Below are 22,505 nucleotides of genomic sequence, written 5' to 3'. Positions count from 1 at the left end.
TTAATATGAGACATCAAACACTTGAGATTCCTGTTATCTAACACCTGTCCAAGTAAAAATGTGGAGTTGATTCTGGAGGTGGGGCTGGAAATACAACTGTGGGAGTCATCAGTACATACATGGGATTTAAAGGCATTTTAATGGATGAGATCAAGCAGGTAGTGAGTATTGAAAGGTAGAGGTCGAGCCCTGGAGCTCTGCAACATTTAGACGTTAGGAAATTGAGGACAAATGAGCAAAGGAGCCTGCAAAGGGCTGGCACTGGATTTTGTGGCTCTGTAGTGCAGGGCTCTGGCCCTTTTGATGATTCAAGATGCTTGTTCACTGCTTTTCTCTGTGTTTTCATTGGTAGCATCCCTAAGACATTCCTCTTCTTCTCACTCTCCTGTTGTGTTTTCACCCTCTACTGGTTCTCACCCTGCTCTCCTATATCCAAGGAAGATGATGCACTCTAATTAGAAACAAGAACTGAACTCAGTAAGCTAATGATTTTCAGAATCTTTCTTCTCCATTAGGTGAAAATCATTGCAATCTCTTTATTCAATGCATTTTCTTTTCCACTTAAATTCTGTTGATGTGGAGACTGATTCCTGGGAACATCCTGGCAACTTTGACTTTGTCATTTCCCTTTTGTTGTCCCACTCACCTGCATGACTGATCTCCAGTCATTTGTTCTCTTCCAGAGTCTACTATTGATAATCTGATTTTTCTTCATAGTTTTCCAGTAAAATTCACTAGAGATGCTTTTGATATACTTAATTCTTCCCTGGCAGGGTAGAGTTGTTTATTCCAGATCATCTCATAGCAAACTGGACCATTCTCAAGTAAATTACTCATCCCAGGTGCAGTTATCAGCAGGGAGGCATCTGCAGTATTAGCAGTGATTGACCTGTATAGTGAGGTTTAATATGTGATTATGTCACCAGCAACAAACAAAAGAGCTCTTGTAAACACAGTTGTTTACCCCTACTTACATATATAGTTTTGGACTTGAGGGGCAAAGTAGCAAAATAGAGCAAAATTACCAACTCCCCTGCCACTAAAAACTAAGGAAATGAGTAAAATTACCTGAGAAAATTATACCAGCATAACCACAGTAAGGGAGGGCTACAATTTCATGTTGTTTTCTGTGAATAGCAGCTAGGAGGGAAGAACAGAAGAGAAAGATGAAGGAGGAGGAGGAACAGGTCAGGGAGGAAGAGGAGAAGAGAATGAGAGAGAACGTGAACACTCTAGGCTCATCCCTTAAACCTGTCTTCTGGAAGAAGTTAAGAAGAAATAAAGTTGAAAAAGCAGCTAAACCATATACTCAAATCTCCCGATCTGTGACGTCTCCAGCCAGGGGGCTATGCAGAGCTCTGAAAAGTGATCAGAACTACTCAGGTGTAGAAGCCACTTGTTCCAGAGGCAGAATAATCCGCTCGATCTTACCATTTTAATTTTTTTCAACTGAGAAGGCTTGAGAGTGAAGGCAAAATGGCATACCTTCTGAAAATGAATCATCTCCCATTAAACTACAAAAAGTAGCATAATGAAAATATGAAGAGATGAAAACAGATGCTTCAAAAGGACAGAAGGCTCATGATGAAGAGGGGTGAGGAGAGCCCCAGGATTTGTCTTATTCCCCCATACCAAAAACAAAAAACAACAGGAGGACATTGTCTTTGCCCTCACCTGGAGTCAGCGGAGTGGAAATGATGGCTGCAGAGAGGCCAGTGAATTCGGGGAAGTGAACACTTAGGACTGATTAGTTCTGGCTGCAATAAAGAAATCCTGAATCTACCTGAATTGAAGAAATATCTGAAGCCTGATATTTCAAGCATAGCTGCCCATACACAGCCTTAGCTAATACTTTTCTCCCTGAAAACCCCTCTCCTCATGTTGAGACAGTAAAACACAGAGAAGTAAACCTAGCTGACAAATTTTAAAGGGACTCTACTGACTGGGATAAGATATTTGAAATAATTCTCTGCCACTGTATTAGAATCAAAGAGCTGGATAATAAAGTTAAAGGTAGAAATTATGGCAACCGTGGAACTAGTCTAAAAAGAAATTAGTTCAAATTAAAGCACGTAGTGAGAGGACCCCAAGAACAGTATCCATGAGAGTAAGAATCAAATGGTTTCTGGGCAATTGATGCTTTAAAGAAGAGCATCTGTAGGATAGTAGGAAGGGTTTATTCTAAACAATAGGTGTAATGTGTGAGAATCTGGAATCTACTTGAGGTAGAAGAAAGAAAGATTATATTTATTTTCCTAATGAGACATATGAGAAATAATCAGAAAATCTCAGCAAAAACAAAGCCAAACCAAAAATTGTATTAAAAAAACAATAGCTCAAATAACGTGAGTTAAATTGACCTAGATTCTGAGCAATTAATGGAAAGTAAGAAAGGTTCTGTTTAACCTTGACCGTTTACCATCTAATACCTTACATGTCATACTATCAGTCTCGGAGGAGAGATTATAATTTTAGAACATTATATAGCCCAACAGTAAGCCATGTTTTCATAGGAAACATTGACTGTCAACATTGATTATCAGCTTACTGAGAAGCATGGAAGGCCCAATTATGAGAAAAACAAAATGTAAATATTGTCAAACTTGAGGATGTAAATGTGTACATGACACAGATTGAAAATAAAAGCAGAGAGAAGAGGTGATCTGACAGGTGGCAGTGGCAATACCTTCATTTCACACAGGAAGGGATCAAGTCTTTCTAGTTTAATGGAAAAAGAAATAGAGATTTACATTTAACATTTGGGAGCAGTTAAGAGAAGTGGGGAGTGATGTTGATTCTGAATGAAATCTTCATATATCATAGCAGAATTCTATGTCTAAAGTGGATAAATCAAGAAATCCTAAATAGGGATAGGCATAACACCATCAGAAGTGCAAACAAAAAATGGGTGAAAATGGTGGCCTCTGGGAAGTGGACTGAGATATTTAGGAATGACATTGTTGCTTTTTATTCATTGATAAAGATGATAAGATTTCTTTACTACTTCATGTTTCAATTATATGCTATCATCGTGATTAACATTTTGAAAAATAAGAATGAGCTTATCAAGAAAAGAGTAGAAATTATGTAAGAAGAAATCTTTGTTTAGAATTATGACTAAAGGCTTAATAAATGCAAATATATGTATTTCTCCTAGATTGGCAATCACTTGACAACAATATCAATTTTTATTTAAAAATCTAATGTGATCCTAATAAATGAAACAAAATTTTTGAGGGAAATTGAATATAAAAATATACAAGAAAATTCTGAAAACAAAGGGTTTTGAGTAGGGGTGAGTAACTCTCTACTGGTTTTTAAAAAGAACAATTATTAAGCAATTTGAAGATGAAATAGATTGATGGAAAATAATGGAAAGTCTAAAAATAGAGCCATACACATATGAATATTCAATATATGATAAAAGGGATATTTCAAATTAGTGAAGAAAAGATATGTATTCAATTAAGTTCTGCTGAATCAATTATCACCTCTTAAAAAAAAGATTAATTCCTGTCTCGTTACTTATACCAAAATAAATTCCAGATTTAAACAGCCACTTCAGCTTCAACATGTTTAAAATAATAAAATAAGGAAAGCATAAGACTGCTGCACTAAACCACAGGTAGATTTCTCTTTGATCTTGCAGTGTGAGAAGTCATTTTAAGCAAAATAAAAACTTTTTTTTTTTTTTAAGAAAAAGAGTGACAAATTAGACCACATTGAAATTTAAAACTGATCTTTGCAAAAATATAAGAAATGTGTAGGGAAAAATGCATTAAACATACATGGCAGATAAAAGATGGGTTCTCTTAATTTCTAAAGAGTTGGTGGAAACCAATAAAGAAAAAGATCAACAGGGCAGAAAAATGGAATAACATGTGAATAGTTAATTTAGAAAAACAGCTTCCTCTCTGCTTTCTCCGCATTGAAACTCTGCTCCTCTCATTACTAAGGTCAATGGCTCTCATTTTCCCAAAACTGTTCTTGATTCGCCCAAGAGGACTGAATTGGCTCTTCTCTGTTGCCAATTTAGTAGTTTTACCATATTTTGCCAACACACCATAGTTAATAGTCTTCCCTTTCTTTTAACATTATTTTTTCTTTTGAGACAGAGTCTTACTCTGTTGCCCAGGCTGGAGTACAGTGGTGCAATCTCAGCTCACTGCAACCTCCTCCTCTCTGGGTTCAAGTGATTCTCCTGCCTCAGCCTCCAGAGTAGCTGGGATTACAGGTGCCCATCACCATACCTGGCTAATTTTTGTATTTTTAGTAGAGACAGGATTTCACCACATTGGCCAGGCTGGTTTAGAACTCCTGACCTCAAGTGATCCGCCTGCTTTAGCCTCCCAAAATGTTGGGATTACAGGCATGAGCCACCGTGCCCAGCCAATATCCTTCCTTTTCTGAAAATTGATCATGTTCATCTTTTTCTGTCCCTCTCAGTTATACATTTCTTAAAGGAAGAAACCATGTTTTACTCAGCTCAATTCGCAATGCACCAAACCTTGAGTAGCCACTAATAATCAGTGTTTGAATAAATAAAGAGCACATGCCCTATGGACAATGTAAGTCAGTAAGTGTTCTTGAGTCACTATCTCCAACACGCTAATAAAACATTAAATTTGAATTTAATTTTCTGGATAAAATCCTCAACAAAACTCATAAGGCACTCTTCAAGCAGGGCACAAGCTGATTTTCAGCCTGTAATAGAAGTATATGTTGGTACTTCCTTCCATTTGTTTATTCATTTCAGCAGCTAAACACACAGATCCCATTGTAACAAAAACCTTTGTTTGCAAATATAATTCAGTACATCTCACAATATGAGCTTGCAGGTGGTTGAACTATGTGGAAATTAGATGGTTTTTTCTCCTGAGACTCTGAAATTAGAAGACGATAACCCCAGTGTTCTTGCCCATGTTGATGATCTCACAACAACAGATTACAATCCCATAGCTCCACGTTTCTGAGCATCTACTGACCACATCATAGCTGTGTTATCAACTGTGATGCAGTAGATGCAAAACATCAGCTGGTTTGTGCCTGAGACAGCTGAAAGGTACACCTACATTTTTAGTCACTAGATACCAGAAATAAATCTGTTGGGCTTAATCATGAGCTTTCCTGTTACTTTTGGGGAATGAAAGCCATGTCTAGTAAAATATCTTTTATACTGGTGGATATTTTGACTCCACCTATTTCTATTGAATCTTTCGGATGTATACATGTTTTTACACTGACACTTGAAGAAAATACAGCAATCTGATATTTTTTATGTGAATCATCTTTGGAATTTGTGTTCCTCACTTTTGGGTGCAATAAATATTCAAGAGAAAAAAATATATAGGGATAAAATAATTGCCCTAAATGGTAAGTTCTGAAAAACGTATAAGGTTAAGTGATGTGTTGAAAAATTCTCAAAAGCAATTATAGAAGGAATAATTTTTGCAGAGACTGTCTGTCACTTAGGGACCATGGCAAGGAAAACAGTATATTGCCCTTGGCGATTCCGGAGTCAAGTAACAATAACAACATATGTCATATTTTCATGAACAAAACGCTTTGTAAGATGAGATTACACAAAAATTAACTCAAGGTAAAGGTAAGTACTTTGCCCAGGGACAAAGGGTCAATGGAAGAACTTATCTTCTACTTCATGGTTCATTCAGCAATGGCTCCTTTTTCAAATAGGTCCACTGTGTTCTGGGCCTTGAAGGTGTACTTCAACGAAACAAAAAAGAAAGTTTGTTATTCTTAGTAAAGGAAATTACACTTAGGTCACTTCTTGGCCTTCTGGCTAAGATCAAGTGTGAAAATTACACTCAGAGAGATTACTGTGTAATTAGGCCTAGGTGGATCCTGGGTAGATTTCACTGAATGCAATATTTGGTAAAGTACTTACCTTGGAGTTCTAATGCCTGGGTGCTACTTCTATTAGTGCCATAAATTAATAGAGTGACTTTGGGATAATCACTTAGCATCTGTGAGCCTCATTTTCCTTATCTTCCAAAAAAAATTGGATTGGACATCTGTAGCAGATTAGGTCTGTCTTAAGGTGCTCCAGTGAAACCAGGTTTCTGTCTTGCTCTCAGTGTATCCTTGCATTATCGTGGACTTTATAGAATCCCAGTATCTGAGAATTCCATTTATGTCTCTATGTATTGAAGCCTATAAAGATACTTTTAAAGAGTCACTAGACCCCAGTGAGCAATTTGCTCCAGATGTCATCATAGTCTCATTACAGTTTTTATTGACTACTAATGTGTATAGTATACATGAGTGGCAGGTTCATAGATACACATAAATTTAATTAGAAAAATATGTAAGAATGAAACCAGCCAGAGGTCTTAGCAGAAAGAGTATGAGACTTTTAGCTTGACTGGCTTTTGTTGAAATGGTCTGTTATTTATTTACATATTTATTTGTTTGTTTTGGTCTTGGCTTCTTCCATGATCTTGACTCTGTGCCTTGAAACTCTTTTTAAATCATGAAAAATGTGTTTGTCTTTATGTCGTTCAGTGTGGCAATATAACTTATAAATATTTCTTTTTTAAAGAGTCACGTTTTTAACATGATAGCTGAAATAATATGATAGATGGGTTCTATAAAAATAAAGCGAAGGTTATTGTTCTTTTGCACGCTTTAGACAAACAAATGTAATTCACTATCAAAATAAGTTTTCCTTAGAAGGAACAAAAAAGTAATCTGTTGAAAATATTAGATAACTTTCTGAAAGGAAAAAATGGCAAAAACCAAATATCTTGACTTTATTTCTAATTTGCTCAATAGTATTTACAGCCAACAAAACAAATTTTAATTCAGGGTAATTATTTTCTTATTCCACATCAAATAGTTAAATATTATATTTTAAGATCTTTCTTCTCATGTCTTTTCTATCTGTTGAATCAAGACTGTTCTTGCCCTGATCAATCAGATAAAAATCAATAATATTGAAATCGAAGTCTTTGAACGTCACATGCTAATTTGAAGTTGTATGCAAGCCTAACGCTAGTGTGTAATACATTCATTCTTTTCCTCATAGGCATTTATGTCCATGTTCCAGATCCTCACCCAGGAAGGATGGGTGGATGTAATGGACCAAACTCTAAATGCTGTGGGACATATGTGGGCACCTGTGGTTGCCATCTATTTCATTCTCTATCATCTCTTTGCCACTCTGGTGAGTTTAGCATTTCTTTTCAGTTATATCTTGGAATTTATGAGATGAGCATCAACAAATATTTGACCTATTGTCAATTTCAAAATGAGTGCCAAAGGACGAATGCAGAGTAGTCTGGTTGGATGAGAGCCCTTCTTTTATTTTAAGTTTCTACACGTCAAAGAACTGCTTGATTTGTTAAGTTAGAAATTTTCTCCATCAGGTACCAGTGTTTGCAAGAGGGAAATGAGACAGAACAAAATGAAAATCTCACATTTACATACAAATTTAAGTATCCCCAAGCATTCACACCTAGATGATCTCAGGATCAAACCAGAACTACATTATTATTGTTTTTCTCATGTAGAGACACTGCATCCTCTTCACAGCTGTAATTAAACGGAAGACAGAAGCTGTGGACCTCAGGGTGCAGTCAGTTAATTAGAAATCAGCACGGTGTTTTTGTGCTATGTGTGACTGGAAGAAACACATGGAAAAAAAATTAAACACATCACTGCAAATATTGTAAAAGCACAAGAAAACTGAATACCAAAGCCCAGTAAGAACCGACGTCCGTCACACAAGCAGATTTTTCTCTTCAGTGTACTTCCATTGAAAACAAAGAAGACATGTGATGAAATGCAGCCTGTGACTTACTAGGGAGTGTAATGCCAAATGCACATCTCTATATAATAAATGTGTTCATATTCAAGAAGCAAACCTAACTTCTAATATGGCGTTAGAAGTTCCAAGTTGTGGACTCGAATGTTACCCTTTATCAGGAACACAAGAAATAAAAACAACTGCTACTATTATTTTGGCAATACGTCTTACAGTTACAAAATATCTTACAATATTATTGCTAATCTTTGGAACACCCAATTAGACAATATTCCCAGTTAACAGATGATAACACTCAGGTTCAGAAGAGTTTAGTAGTTTGTCCGATGTCACATGGAATGTAAACGTGGCCAGAGGGTTCCCAGGTCTGTCTGATCCAAAGTTGGCCTTTAGTCTTGCAATTATTTATTACTGCTTTCCTGGATAATGAAGTTTAAAATTGTCTGAAAGATGTCTTTGTCAAGTCAAACTGTTCCCAAAGAATCACTAACATAAAAGAAATTACAGGCCGGGTGCGGTGGCTCACGCCTATAATCCCAGCACTTTGGAAGGCTGAGGCAGGTGGATCACGAGGTCAAGAAATCAAGACCATCCTGGTCAACAAGGTGAAACCCCGTCTCTACTAAAAAAATACAAAAATTAGCTGGGCTTGGTGGTGCGTGCCTGTAGTCCCAGCTACTCGGGAGGCTGAGGCAAGAGAATTGCTTGAACCCAGGAGGCAGAGGTTGCGGTGAGCCGAGATCGCGCCATTGCACTCCAGCCTGGGTAACAACGGCGAGACTCCGTCTCAAAAATAAATAATTAAATAAAAGAAATTACATATAATCTCTAAGTTTATAGTTTCAATTCTAAATATCTATGAATAAAATAAGTCCTTGAGAAACTAGATATAACTTAGAAGTTGTGTTTGCTGTAGACAGAGGCCTTCAAAACTAAGACATGTCCACCAAAAGGTGCATGAAAATTCATTGTTACGTGGTATGAAGTCACGGGCTGGAACAGTAGAACCACTCAGATGTAGTTTTGGCCTTTTTTTTTTTTTACATGGGGTTGACTTCTAAAACATGCACAAAAGACAGGAACATCGTACAGTAGGAATGGAAGCCTGGCTTGCAGAGCTAAATCTGGCTATCCTGGTGTTTGTACAACACAGCCCTGGGGTCTTTGCATCTTCCCTTCCAGGACCTTTAAGCCTGTGCCTGTATTTATTCATTCATGCATTAATTTACTCCTCACTCATGCATTCAACTAAGTTTATTAAGCACTACGTGTTTAAGTTACTCTAAAACTATGGAATTTCTCAGAGACTACTGATTTTGGGTTAAATGCGGGGAGGGGGGAGCTGGGGAGGGATTGCCTGGGGAAAAATGACAAATGTGGGTGAAGGGGAGAAAGGAAGCAAAACACACTGCTATGTGTGTACCTATGCAACTGTCTTGCACGTTCTGCACATGTACCCCAAAACCTAAAATGCAATAAAAAAATTTTAAAAAATAAATAAATGCAAGATAGATTTTATTGAAATCATCTATGTCAGGGAGCATCAATCTAATTGTTTTCTAGTAATCAACCTAATTGCTTTCCTAATAAAACAACATAATGCTTTACCTTCCTCATTAAAGATGTTTCACACTCAGGTATACATTTGATTCTTAAATCAGACACACAAAATATGAAAACTGGATGGAAAAACTATGTAGCCTATTAAATTATTTAGTAAAGTAATATTTTTTTTCAAGTGAAAATTCTAGGGCCACTAGTATAATAAAATATTAAAACTGGTCTATAGCCTTCTCGGGCAATCTAGGTCTTCTTTATGAGCTAATATATGGCACTGGTTGTAAAACACTTAAGGTTCATCCAAGGACTCCTGGGGTGCACCTGAGGCTTTAGGAATCCACAGAGCACAAGATAAAAACCCGTCTCTAATTCCACTCTTTCCATCTACTGATTTAAGTATCTACCCAAAAACATCTGTTCTAACTTTTTTTACTGTGATTTTTCAAAAAAAAAAAAAAAACAGTTCTAAGTTAAAACTAAAAATTGAAATAATTTGCTCTTTTATTCATATTTTTTTAAAGTTTGTAAAGCAATTGAGAATTCAGAAGCCTATATGTTGAGATGAGAACAGTTTGGTAAATGAGAACAGTTTGGTAAATGTGGTGTCATATGTTGCTATGAAATTGGAGTCCAAAAATCCAGATTCAGGTTCTAGCTCTGCTGGTGACTTGACATGTGATTTTGGAAGAATCAGATAACTTTCCTGATCTCTCTGTGTGTTATACCAGAAAGTGAGGATAATCATTCACAATACACCTAGTTTCCAAGGTTGTCCCGTATCTGTGAGTTAACCGTGTTTCTCTGAGGATGTTTCAGACCACCAAAACTGAGCCCTTTTAAGTGTAGATAAAATGGTATGTGCATTTAAAGCCGTATATTAATAAATGTTAAAATTACATTATGTTCAAATATTTTTAATTTATAGAAGTAAAGTGTTATTGATTAGGGTATCACTTATGCCCCTTCTGAATTAATTTCCACTCTTCCTTCTTTTTCTCCTTCCCTACACCTCTTCCCCCATGGCTATGATAATTTTAATACAAATTCATTTTCCAATATTTAAAACATATCTCACTAAATTTAACATTATATCATTGATAAGACTCGGTTTGTGTAATACTAAGGAGAAAAGCAAACTATACACATAGAGGATAAGGTGCATCCCTACTTCAGAGTTGTTTCTTTTTATAACTTTTTTTGTACTTTAGGTTCTGGGGTACATGTGCAGATCATACAGGATTGTTGCATAGGTGCACACATGGCAATGTGATTTGCTGCCTCCATCCCCTCATCACCTACATCTGGCATTTCTCCCCCATGTTATCCCTCCCCGACCTCCCCACCCACCCCAACTATCCCTCCCTTGGAACCCCGAACAGACCCCAGTGTGTGATATTCCCCTCCCGGTGTCCATGTGTTACCATTGTTCAACACCCACCTATGAGTGAGAATATGCAGGGTTTGATTTTCTGTTCTTGTGTCAGTTTGCTGAGAATGATAATTTCCAGATTGATCCATGTCCCTACAAAGGACACAAGCTCATCAATTTTTATGGCTGCATGGTATTCCATGGTGTATATGTGCCACATTTTCCTTGTCCAGTCTATCATCGATGGGCATTTGGGTTGGTTCCAAGTCTTTGCTATTGTAAACAGTGCTGCAGTGAACATATGTGTGCATGTGTCTTTATAATAGAATGATTTATAATCCTTTGGGTATATACCCAGTAATGGGGTTGCTGGGTCAAATGGTATTTCTATTTTTAGGTCCTTGAGGAAACACCACACTGTTTTCACAATGGTTGAACCAGTTTACACTACCACCAGCAGTGTAAAAGTGTTCCTATTTCTCCACATCCTTGCCAGCATCTGTTGTCTCCAGATTTTTTTAATGATCTCCATTCTAACTGGTGTGGAATGGTTCTCAATGTGGTTTTGATTTGCATTTCTCTATTGACCAGGGATGATGAGCATTTTTTCATATATTTGTTGGCCTCATATATGTCTTCTTTTGAAAAGTATCTGTTCATATCCTTTGTCCACTTTTGGATGGGTTGGTTTGTTTTTTTCTTGTAAATCTGTTTTAGTTGTTGTAGATTCTGGATATTAGCTCTTTGTCAGATGGGTAGATTGCAAAAATTTTTTCCTATTCTGTTGGTTGCCAGTTCACTCTAATGATGGTTTCCTTTGCTGTACAGAAGCTCTGGAGTTTAATTAGGTCCCATTTGTCTATTTTGGCTTCCATTGCCAATGCTTTTGGTGTTTTAGTCATGCTTAGGTTTTCTTCTATGGTTTTTATGATGTTAGGTCTTATGTTTAAGTCTTTAATCCATCTGCAGTTAATTTTAGTGTAAAGTATCAGGAAGGGGTCCAGTTTCTGCTTTCTGCACACTGCTAGCCAGTTTTCCCAACACTATTTATTAAACAGGGAATCCTTTCCCCATTGCTTGTTTTTGTCAGGTTTGTCAAATATCAGATGGTTGTAGATGTGTGGCATTTGCCTCTGATGCCTCTGTTCTATTCCATTGGTCTATATCTCTGTTTTGGTACCAGTATCATGCTGTTTTGATTCCTGTAGCCTTGTAGTATAGTTTGAAATCAGGTAGTGTGATGCCTCTGGCTTTGTTCTTTTTGCTTAGGATTGTCTTGGCTATTTGGGCTCCCTTTTAGTTCCATATGAAGTTTAAGGTGGTCTTTTCCAGTTCTGTGAAGAAGGTCATTGGTAGCTTGATGGGGATAGTGCTGAATCTATAAATTACTTTGGGCAGTATGGCCATTTTCAAAATATTGATTCTTCCTAACCGTGAGCATGGAATATTTCTCCATCTGTTTGTGTCCTCTCTTGTTTCCTTGATCAGTGATTTGTAGTTCTCCTTGAAGAGGTCCTTTATGCCCTTTGTTAGTTGTATTCCCAGGTATTTTATTCTCTTTGTAGCAATTGTAAATGGCAGTTTGCTCATAATTTGGCTCTCTGTTAGTCTGTTATTGGTGTATAGAAATGCTGTGATTTCTGCACATTGATTTTGTATCCTGAGATTTTGCTGAAGTTGCTTATCAGTTTAAAGAGATTTTGCGTTGAGGCGATGGGGTCTTCTAAATATACGATTATGTTGTCTGCAAATAGAGACAATTTGACTTCCTCTTTTCCTCATTGAATACCCTTTTTTTTTTTCTTGCCTAATGGCTCTGGATAGAACTTCCAATGCTATATTGAATAGGAGTGGTGAAAGAGGGCATCCTTGTCTAGTGCTGGATTTCAAAGGGAGTGCTTCCAGTTTTTGCCCATTCAGTATGATATTGGCTGTAGGTTTGTCATAAATAGCTTTTATTGTTTTGAGATACGTTCTTTTGATACCTAGTTTATTAAGAGTTTTTAGCATAAAGGGCTGTTGAATTTTGTCGAAAGATACTTCAGAATTTTTAAAAGGTGAAAGTAAATGTAACATCTTAAAATCAATGAAATGCAGAGGTATCCCACACATATATGCATCCATTAAAAATATATAGTATATAGGCCCAACACAGTGGCTCACACCTATAATCCCAGCACTTTGGGAGGCCGAGGTGGGTGGATCACTTAAGGTCAGGAGTTCAAGTTCAGCCTGGCCAACATGGTGAGACCCCATTTCTACTAAAAATACAAAACGTTAGCCAGGCATGATGGTGGGTGCCTGTAATCCCAGCTACTCAGGAGGCTGAGGCAGGAGAATCACTTGAGCCCAGGAGGTGGAGGATGTGGTGAGCTGAGATTGTGCCATTGCACTCCAACCTGGGCATATATATATATATGCACTCCAACCTGGGCATATATATATGTATGTGTGTGTGTGTGTGTGTGTGTGTGTGTGTGTGTGTGTGTGTGTGTGTAGTATTTTAAACTTAAGGTTCCCAGCTAAATACATTTTGTACCCAAAATGCTGGAGATTAATATTAAGTTTTCTTAGTTTGCAAAGCACTGCTCCAGTCAACTGATGGCCGTCCCTGGGAGAGTGATCTGGTATTACATGCTTCTCTCGCTGTAAGTCCATGCCAGGGCCAAGTTATGTATGGTCATGTTTTCCCTCCTTATCAATTATTAGTAGCAGCAATTTTTAGAATAAATGGTATCAAACTCAACATATATTCTGCAGTTAAGGTTTTCCCCAGAATTTTTTTTCTGAGATCTTTTAATCTTACTAAACATGAAGCTAATTTGGTCATTATTCTAGTCATTACTCATGACTCTGATGGTCATGAAGCTAATTTGGCCATTATTCTAGTGGCCATATAGTCCTCCACTGACTGGAAATATGCCATATGGTTTATCAGTTCCTTTTCTGATGGATGTTTACACTGTTTTCCATGGTTGTCCTTTTGTAATGCTGCAATACATTTATGTATAGTGTCCACTTATGTGAATTTCTCTAGAACATATGCCCCAAAGTAGAATGCCTAGATCTTAGGTGCTGCCCAAATTACTCTGTCCCAGGAATCTGCAAGCCCAGATACCAGATCCAGCCCACCACCTCTATTGTACAATCAGTGAGCTAAAAATGGTTTCTGTAATTTAATGGTTATACAAGTACCCACATAATATCCTCAGTGTTGCCTCATGGGCCTCAGCGTCTAGAATGTTTACTTTCTGGACCTTTAAGAAAACATTATAGAGTCCTGCTCTATAGATAAATTGTGTTACTTTACCCTCACAGGAGCAATAGTTGAGAATTCCTGTGTTCTTACATTCTCACTTAGATGTCACATTGTTTGACATTTGAGGTTTTGGCAATCTTATGAGTGAACAGTGCTATCAATTGGGCTTGTATTTTTGCATTTCCATAATAATTAATAATGGAGCACCTCTTACTATGTTTATTGACCATCTTTTTGTGACTCACTGAATTATTTGCTTTACTTATTTTCCTAAAAACTAATTTGTCTTAACTCATTTATTGGATATTAATCTCTTGACTATTATAAGTGTTGCAAATATCCTGTCTCAGGCAGTATTTAGTCTTCCAGTTTGTGATGTCTTTTGACATTATATATATTTTATTTCATTTTTAATTAACAAATAATAATTGTATATATAGTGGTCCTCCTTTGTCCCAGAGGGAAACGTTCCAAGATTCCCAGTAGATGCCTGAAATCACAGATAGTTGAGCCCTATATATATTATGTTTTTTCTTATAAATACATACCTTTGATAAAGTTTAATTTATAAATTAGGCACAGTAAGAGATTAACAACAACAATAATAAAATAGAACAGTTGTGACAATATACTGTAGTAAAAGTTATGTGAATGCACACTCTCTCTGTCTCCATCTCTCTATCCTTTTCGAAATAGCTTAATATTTTCAGGCTGTGGTTGACCACAGTTAACTGAAACCACAGAAAGTGATACAGTGGATAAGGGGGGCCTACTGTGTTTGTGGGGTACAGCGTGATGTTTTGATACATTATACATTGTGGAATGATCAAATTAGGTCAAAACTATTCATTTTTCACTGATGGTCTATGTTTGTTTTGAACTCATATCTAAGAAATTCTTTCCCACCTGAGGTAATACAAATATTTTCCTATATCTTCTTCTAATTGTTTCTAATTTTTGCTTTTCACCTTTAAGTCTTGAGCTCATCTCTACTTACTGTTTAGATATAGTGTCAGCTAGATAAAATATACTATTTAAATAAACCTCAAATCAATTTTTCTCAAACAGATTTATATGAGAAACTTCAAGCTTTAGAATATTTATTGATTTCTCTAATTATGAAGTCTAAACAAAAAAAAAAAACTATTCAAACTTTTTAATTTATAAATTATGTTTTAAATGATACATAATTAATTTGATAGAAGGAAACACTATATAACTAAATTAAAACAAAGAATATCACTTCTATACTAACCAAAAAGTCTAAGTCACTTCCCCAGTGCACAAAAAATTTTGCTTAAAATGTAATCAGCAGTTGTTTTTCTTTTCCTTTATACCCTTAGACTGACAATGACTGTAACGGGCTTTATCAAGTGAGTTCAATTTGATTTGATACAGTTTTATTGAACCTCTACTATCATGTGCAGGTACTAACCTACATCCTGTCCAGAGTGGGAAAGAGCTTAATTCGTGTCCTCTTAGGGGCAACAAATAAAATCAGCACTAATAAATCAGACAAGTCAACCAACAAACAAATAAAACCTGTGGTTCAAGGTCTAAAGATGCAAATGATCAGAGAGGCATGTCGACATTGCTACTTGCTATGTGATCAATAACAAGCATCTGCTTCCCAGTTTTTCCCAATCTGCCTTAGGTGAAGTATCAAAAGTAGTGGCAGTAAAACAGCTGGAGTTAGTCTGTGGGCTAACATATAAACACATGTATGAGGGTGGCAAGTCTGTGTTCTACACACATTGAATGCCCCTAAAAACTGAACTTCACATGTTAAAGTCTCTATTCCATAAGCCTGTCTTTAGAGCTGAACTTACCTTAAAATAAGCATTTTAGTCTAATTGTATGTTTCCTTTTACAAAATACTACAAAGCAGTTTAACCCAAATAGGTGAGAGAGAGAGAGAGAGAGAGAGAGAGAGGGAGAGGGAGAGGGAGGGAGGGGAGTCTGTAAATTACAAGCTCTGATTTGTCTTTTGTTCACACTGACCAATGGTGTCATACAACTTGGTGAGTTCCTGGTTTAGTCTTCTCAGGGACAGGCATGTGCCAAGCAGCGAAAAACAAAATGTGTGGCTTGTTCTGGAATAAAGAACAGCAGGCTATTTCATCACCCCTGGGGGCACCAATTTGTCAGCCCACAATGAAAATCAAGCTTAAGTATACAGCAAATGCATATTCATAACCGCCATGTATTGTTCCCTTCAAATATCTCTCTCTTTTCTGCCAGGTATGTATTCTGTATTTCTGTCCTGACTGATTGCGGTTTATCACATGCTTGTCAAATTCATCTTTTTCCCCACCCTTGCCAATGATTTGGGATAAGGACTATGGAAGACCTAACAAGTTGAAAGACTCCATTTTTCCCACAATGTTTTTCTGTCTATTACTGTTTCAAAGGAAAGCCCTGTGATGTGAATACTGAAAAGAGAATATAATTAAGCGTTCATTGTGGGTAGTCTTTTTGTTACCTTTGAAGTGCTGAAATTAACACAGCAATCTCTTGATTTTGCCTCGGTAGTGGCAGCTTGCTGAGAATAGTCATATTTTGCTGACAGAAATGGGCATTCGGAAGTGTAAATTAAATAACTTGATTTTATAGAATTCATTTAAAAGTGCATCTGTGTTGAACCTATCCCCATTTTACACTGCTCTGATTACATTTGACTTTTTGTTGACCCATATAAAAAGTGAAATTGTTTCATACTGCAGGCTGCAAGACAGCTGAGGATAGAGTGATTATAAATGGTAAAAAGGAAAAGAAAAACGCAAGATTGTGGGACACTGATTCCTGCTGCGTTTCTATTGTATATTTGAAAATAATTTTAAAACAGGAACTACTAATAAAGTTCACAGCAAAGAAAGAAATGAGATTAAAGGTGAAATCTCAGCTAAAAGGCCATCTTTAAGCTATATAAAAGGGAAAAATCATAAAATTAAACTTTATAAAAAGAAATGAAAAGAGAAAGCTATAGGCTAAGGTCATGCCTATCTGCAGAGTCAGAGAGAATGTAAAACAGGATATGTTGCTGCAGGGAGAGAAATTTTCAACCAAGAAAATCCATTAGAAATGACAAGGCTGAAGGGTGCCCTCTTGCAAAATAAATCACACTTTTGAGCTCTTTGAATCATGCTAATCCAAAAGTCTTATTCTGAGGGAATGAGAACTACAGTATGTTGGGCAGAATGATTTGTGTCACAGCAAAATCGGAGGAAATTATTATACTTGTAACCACAACTATTTCAGTAATTTATTGAATGTGACTGAAATTTATTGTAGGCAAATAGAATCAATAAATATATCTGTGGTTAAATGTATAAAACTTGAACATAGCAAATAACCACCACACCCTTAACTGAGGTGAATCTGGGCTGTTTCAGAGGAGAAAAGGGAAAAGGAGGTATTAGAGAAAGAGGAGAGTCATAAGAAATATCAGAGAAATCAAACACCTGTGAGACCCTGGCGCAGGCACCAGATTGAACCTGGAAGATTACACTTTTGAAATCCACTCAGCTGAAAGGTCAAAATTCCATTATGTCATTCATACATATTTTGAGAGACTTCCCAGGCTTCAGTAGGCCTGGTAATGTGCTATTTTCCATACTGAATGCATCGTCAGTGCTAAACCTATCTTAGCAATGGGCATTATAATCTAAGGGAGATAAAGAATTAGATATCTGAAATATTTGGTTATTCTCCACTTTTTTATTGACATCACTGATTTGTAATGGATGAATATTGTTCATAAAATTAAAAAGTGGATACATACATCAGTTGTATACTACACAGTAGAACAATATTATTGTGCCAATTTATATGATTAAATGCTATAGACCTGTTAAAAGTGGCACATAGTGAATGCATGAGAAAATATATATTTGACTTCCTTTTTTACAACATTGCACAAGCTAAACACCAATGTGTTGAAAGCGTACGTGTACTTAGCAGAGTTCAAGAGGAAATGAAGGGTGATGTCATTAGCCTTTTTCCCCTGATATTATATTGTTAAAAAAACAGTGTCATAGTATGCCCTGCTGCATTATAAATTGAAATATCACATAAACCTAAATATTAAGAAATAATGCAAGGCAAATTAGTTGCACAATCTAGAACAGGCAAAGTGCAAATGTAAGTGTTTCATGCATATGATGACACTTGTGATTCAATGTGGCAAGTCCCTATAAAATTCCTTTATGACATCAATACTGTTTTAATATTAACCTGTAAATCACATTTAATGGCTATTAAAAAAGCCCTTTTGGCACAGCAACATGTGGCACTGGAGGTAAACAGTAACTGAAGGAAGCATTCGCTGTAATGGGTTCTGACTACTAACGAGCCTTACCCCAGCTTTCTGTAAAAATAGAACAAACGGAAACACTCAGAAAACGGAGAAATGGTTCTTCCTTTCAGAATCAGGGCTTGTCACCCATTCCCATGACTTTCCATATCGTATGGTGGCAAGTGTCTGACACCCAGGTCAACCTGCTCCTTCAGTCCAAATCCACAGTGCGCTGGGTATCACTAACAAATGAAATATGATGGACACCAAGCTGCCATTCTTCCTTCTCTTCTACCTCTTTATCACAGTGGTTACTGTCACCTTATGAGAGTCTGTGAGAAAAGAACTACAAAGTCATTTTCACCTTCTGGCAATCGGCTACAGACTCACCCTGCACCTCCTGAATCTTCTGTTTCCATTGTAAAGACATAGCCAAAGCCTTGGACCAGACTTCGGTCATTGCTCACCCTGAGTGCCAGTTGTCACTTTATCACAGTGCCCTACATGCCAGGGACAGGAAGATGAGGATCAAGTTGAAAGTTCACATTCAAATAGGGCTTCAAGGGGAAACTCAAGCGCCACCCTTCGGCCCACAGCACACACACACACACACACTCTCTCATACATTTTTTCAAACCAGATTCTGTTTTAAAAGTTAGTGCTTTTGTCACCCCATTGTCACATTAATTGAAAAATGATGCTTAAAGATATTTGCTGAATAAGGTTTATGCCAACTTCAAGCAAACTTCAAACTTTCTTATATTATTCTTAAATTTGCTGCCAACCCCCTCTCGAAGAGTTTGTTCTCAATTCTGTAAGTTTGGGCCTTCCTGTCGCAAAGTCCCACAGCATTTTCCCAGCAGTGTCAATGCTCTTTCTTCAGGAGTCTTGCCTTCTCCCATCCACAGCAAATACCCAATGCATCTGCCATGAGGAGCCAGTGCAGCTGACATGCCATAGCTGTCTCTGTCCTTCTGCTCAGAGGGTGGCTCTTCTCTCTTTCTCCCAAGGAAAATGTATAAAATATACTGGTTTTTTTGTTTAACCAAGGTAAGAAAACATTATATACCTAATAACCTTTTGTTGAACTGCACTTAACTCCGTCTAGTTACTATTTCAGTGAGCCAATTTATTTTGTTGTTGTTGTTTGTTTTCATTGTTTGGAGACAGGGACTTGCTCTGTCACTCAGGCTAGAGTCCAGTGGCACATTCACAGCTCACTGCAGCCTCAACCTCTCAGGCTCAAAAATCCTCCCACCTCAGCCTCCCCAGTAGCTAGGATCACAGGCATGCACCACCCAGCCTGACTAAATTTTCTTTTCAAGAGATGAGGTTGCCCAGGCTTGTCTCAAATTTCTGGGCTCAAGCAATCCTGCCTCAGCTTCCCAAAATGCTGGCATTACAGGCATGAGCCACCATGCCCAGCTAAGCCAGTTTAAAATGGCTGCATTACAAGCATTCAAAACGAAATCACACAAAAACACAGAACTTTTAAAAGGAAAAATTTAGCAGAAAGAAACTGATGTCATCACTTTCTGACTATTCCAGCCTCCCTCTCACATCCATGACTTCTGTGGCGCTCAAGACACCTCTCCACCCTGCCTTCCTCTCCAGCCCCCAAGCCCTCTGCCTGGAAGCCAGGCTCTAGCCAGACTTTCTCACTCATCAGGCCCTGATCAAACCAGGCCCTTGGGAGAGCATCCTTGGTCTCAGTGTCTCATAATCTTCAGTAAGTAGTGTTCAGAAGCTGTCCCCTGGTCCCTGTGCCCAGGTGGGCTCAATGCTTCGGATGTTACAGAACTCAATGTGTGAATTTTGGAAGGGGCTTCATTTCCGGTCCTTCTTTTTCACACTTGCGTGGCTGCCCTTCCCATCCACATCCCAATTTTCTTTTACTTTTCCGCTTTTCCCAGAAATAAGACTATTTTCTGAGGTGGAGCATGAGGGAGACAGATAGACAGTTACAGTCAGAGAGAGAGAGAGAGAAGGAGAGGATGTGTTCCTATGCGAGATGCCCATGCACCTTGCTTTGGGGCAGTGGCAGTGTTGGTACCCACTCAGGTGTGTTTTGACACCCAAGGCTTGACCCTAATTCTTCTTGGAATTTGATGAGGAGAGAACCTTGCTGTGGGCCCTGCATGGACCAGGAGCAGCCTGAGCAGAGTTGGGCAGCTGCCTGAGATTCTAGGTGGAGAGACCAGGAATATCCCATAAGTACAAATCTCCATTAGTTCCGAGTGGAATGACAGCCCTTTGTGAGTTTCCCTGAGAGCTGAAAGCTGAGACATCTGTTGTGAGTACAACAGCCCAAGCCAAAGACCACGCGGAGGCCAGGTGCAGTGGCTCATGCTGGTCATCCCAGCATTTTGGGAGGCCAAGATGCACAGATTGCATGAGCTCAGTGTTTGAGACCAGCATGGTCTCGAACAAAAAAATACAAAAAGAGTAACTGGGCATGGTGATGGGCACCTATAGTCTGAACTACTTTGAGGGCTGAGGTGGGAGGATCGTTTGAGCCCAAGAGGTGGAGGCTGTAGTGAACTGAGATCACACAACCGCACTCCAGCCTAGGTAACAAAGTGAGACCCTGTCTCAAAAAAAAAAAAAAAAAAAAGACCAAGCAGAGAGTATAGTGGATTAAATGGGGGCCGCCAGAAGACATGACCGTGCCTTAACCCACAGAACCTATGAACATGACCTTATTGGAAAGAGTCTTTGCAGATATAATTAAATGAAGGATCTTGTGATGAGGTCATCCTGGATTACTTGGGTAGGTCCTAAAGCCAATGACAAGTGTCCTTAGACAGAAGAGCATAAGACACAGAGAGAAAACTGTGCAGACAGAGGCCAAGTGACTGCTGTTATGAAGCCACAAGCCAAGGGACAATGGAGGCCACCAGTGGCTGGAAGAGACAAGGAAGGACTCTCCCCCATGGCCTTCGGAGAGTTCGTGGTCTTGCCAACAACTCAATTTTGGACTCTGGCCTCCAGAACCATGATCAAATAAATGTCTTGTTTGAAGCCACCAACTCTATGCACTGTGTTACAGTACTCTAGGAATAGCATATGGTGGACATCACTGGGAATCAGAACTCTTAGCTTTGGGAGCTGAGATGGTGGCCAAGTCAGCAGAGAGAAAGCCCCAAACACCCAAAACAGCCTCATCAGTACCCCAATGGGGGATGGAAGACGAATTACCCAGCTTGTAGTGGATAATCTTGACCTGAAACCACCCCTAAAGGAAAATGATCATTTATTCAAATGTAACTGAGCTTGAAAGGACTACATTGAATTGATGTGGCAAGATTGTGTTTCCAGCCACCAACAGCAATGGAGGGATTCTGCACCAAATTCAAATCATTTGCAGGAAAAACAAGAAATGTATTTTAGCTTTGCATAACTAATTTTGTGTCTGTATATTTTTAGACATTGTATAGCTCTACTACACATCAGGGTTGCTTGGGGAGAATGGAATGAAAAAAAGCTGCAATTTGTTGAGCTATTATTACATTTGTAATGTTTTACACATGAGGGCACTGAAACTCACTGTGGGCTGGCAGTTGCCACATGGCTCGTAGCTGGCAGAGCCTGTTTGCTACCAAAGCTCTCTCACTCCAAGTACAGTGCTCTCTTCTATCAGGCTGCCTACCTATGTCTGTTTAATCTGATGATAAACGTCTTTGCAGTGAGTCCAATATGGTATTTATGTTTTTGACCAGGCAGTGCCTCACACATGCATGGACTGTCAAATTTAATCAAATAACATAGCCTTGCTGTCCTTAAGTAGCCTGCCATCTGTCAGGTTTGGGGGACGTAATTAAAAATAAAATCTCCTGCCAACCCGTGAAACCTCTCCTTAAAGGTAGAGAAGAGAGAACCCAGTTTTATTATTGAATAAGCATTAACACAGGCTGCGATACACATCACTGGCAATCTGCTAAAGAGATCACAGAGGCAGAAAAAACCTCAGACTTTTATATCACTGCTTTCCATACATGTTCTCAAGATAGAAATAACTAGTCCCCAAGTAAGAAGATTTGACACCACCACTTGTTAAATATAGTTTATCCTAAATTCACCTGGTAATAACTGGGGTGGCCATCTGTGGGAGCTGATTGTCTTTATCCAAAGAAAAATTAAAACTTCTCCTATTTCCATGACAAGTAGGTAGGTTTACAACTTGGAGCCAGATGTCTAAACTCCCACCCTCCATGAGAAGGGGAGATGGAGTCTCTGTCTT

The 22,505-nt window shown here is 38.1% G+C and overlaps 1 protein-coding gene across 12 annotated transcripts in view; it reads left to right on the top strand.

Moving 5' to 3' along the window:
- The window catches only part of NALCN (sodium leak channel, non-selective), a 388,832-nt gene that overhangs the window by 235,867 nt on the left and 130,460 nt on the right, over positions 1 to 22,505 (top strand). For all 12 annotated transcript variants that reach the window (XM_078347271.1, XM_054246818.2, XM_054246767.2 and 9 more), the window contains one exon: positions 7,046 to 7,183. In XM_078347271.1, coding sequence (XP_078203397.1) covers positions 7,046 to 7,183 — 138 coding nt within the window. The remainder of the gene's footprint in view (positions 1 to 7,045; positions 7,184 to 22,505) is intronic.

The sequence above is a fragment of the Callithrix jacchus genome, chromosome 1, assembly GCF_049354715.1.
Source record: "Callithrix jacchus isolate 240 chromosome 1, calJac240_pri, whole genome shotgun sequence".
Taxonomy (NCBI): Eukaryota; Metazoa; Chordata; class Mammalia; order Primates; family Cebidae; genus Callithrix; species Callithrix jacchus.
Note: the sequence above shows the minus strand (reverse complement) of the source record. Positions and strands in the feature narration are given on the sequence as shown.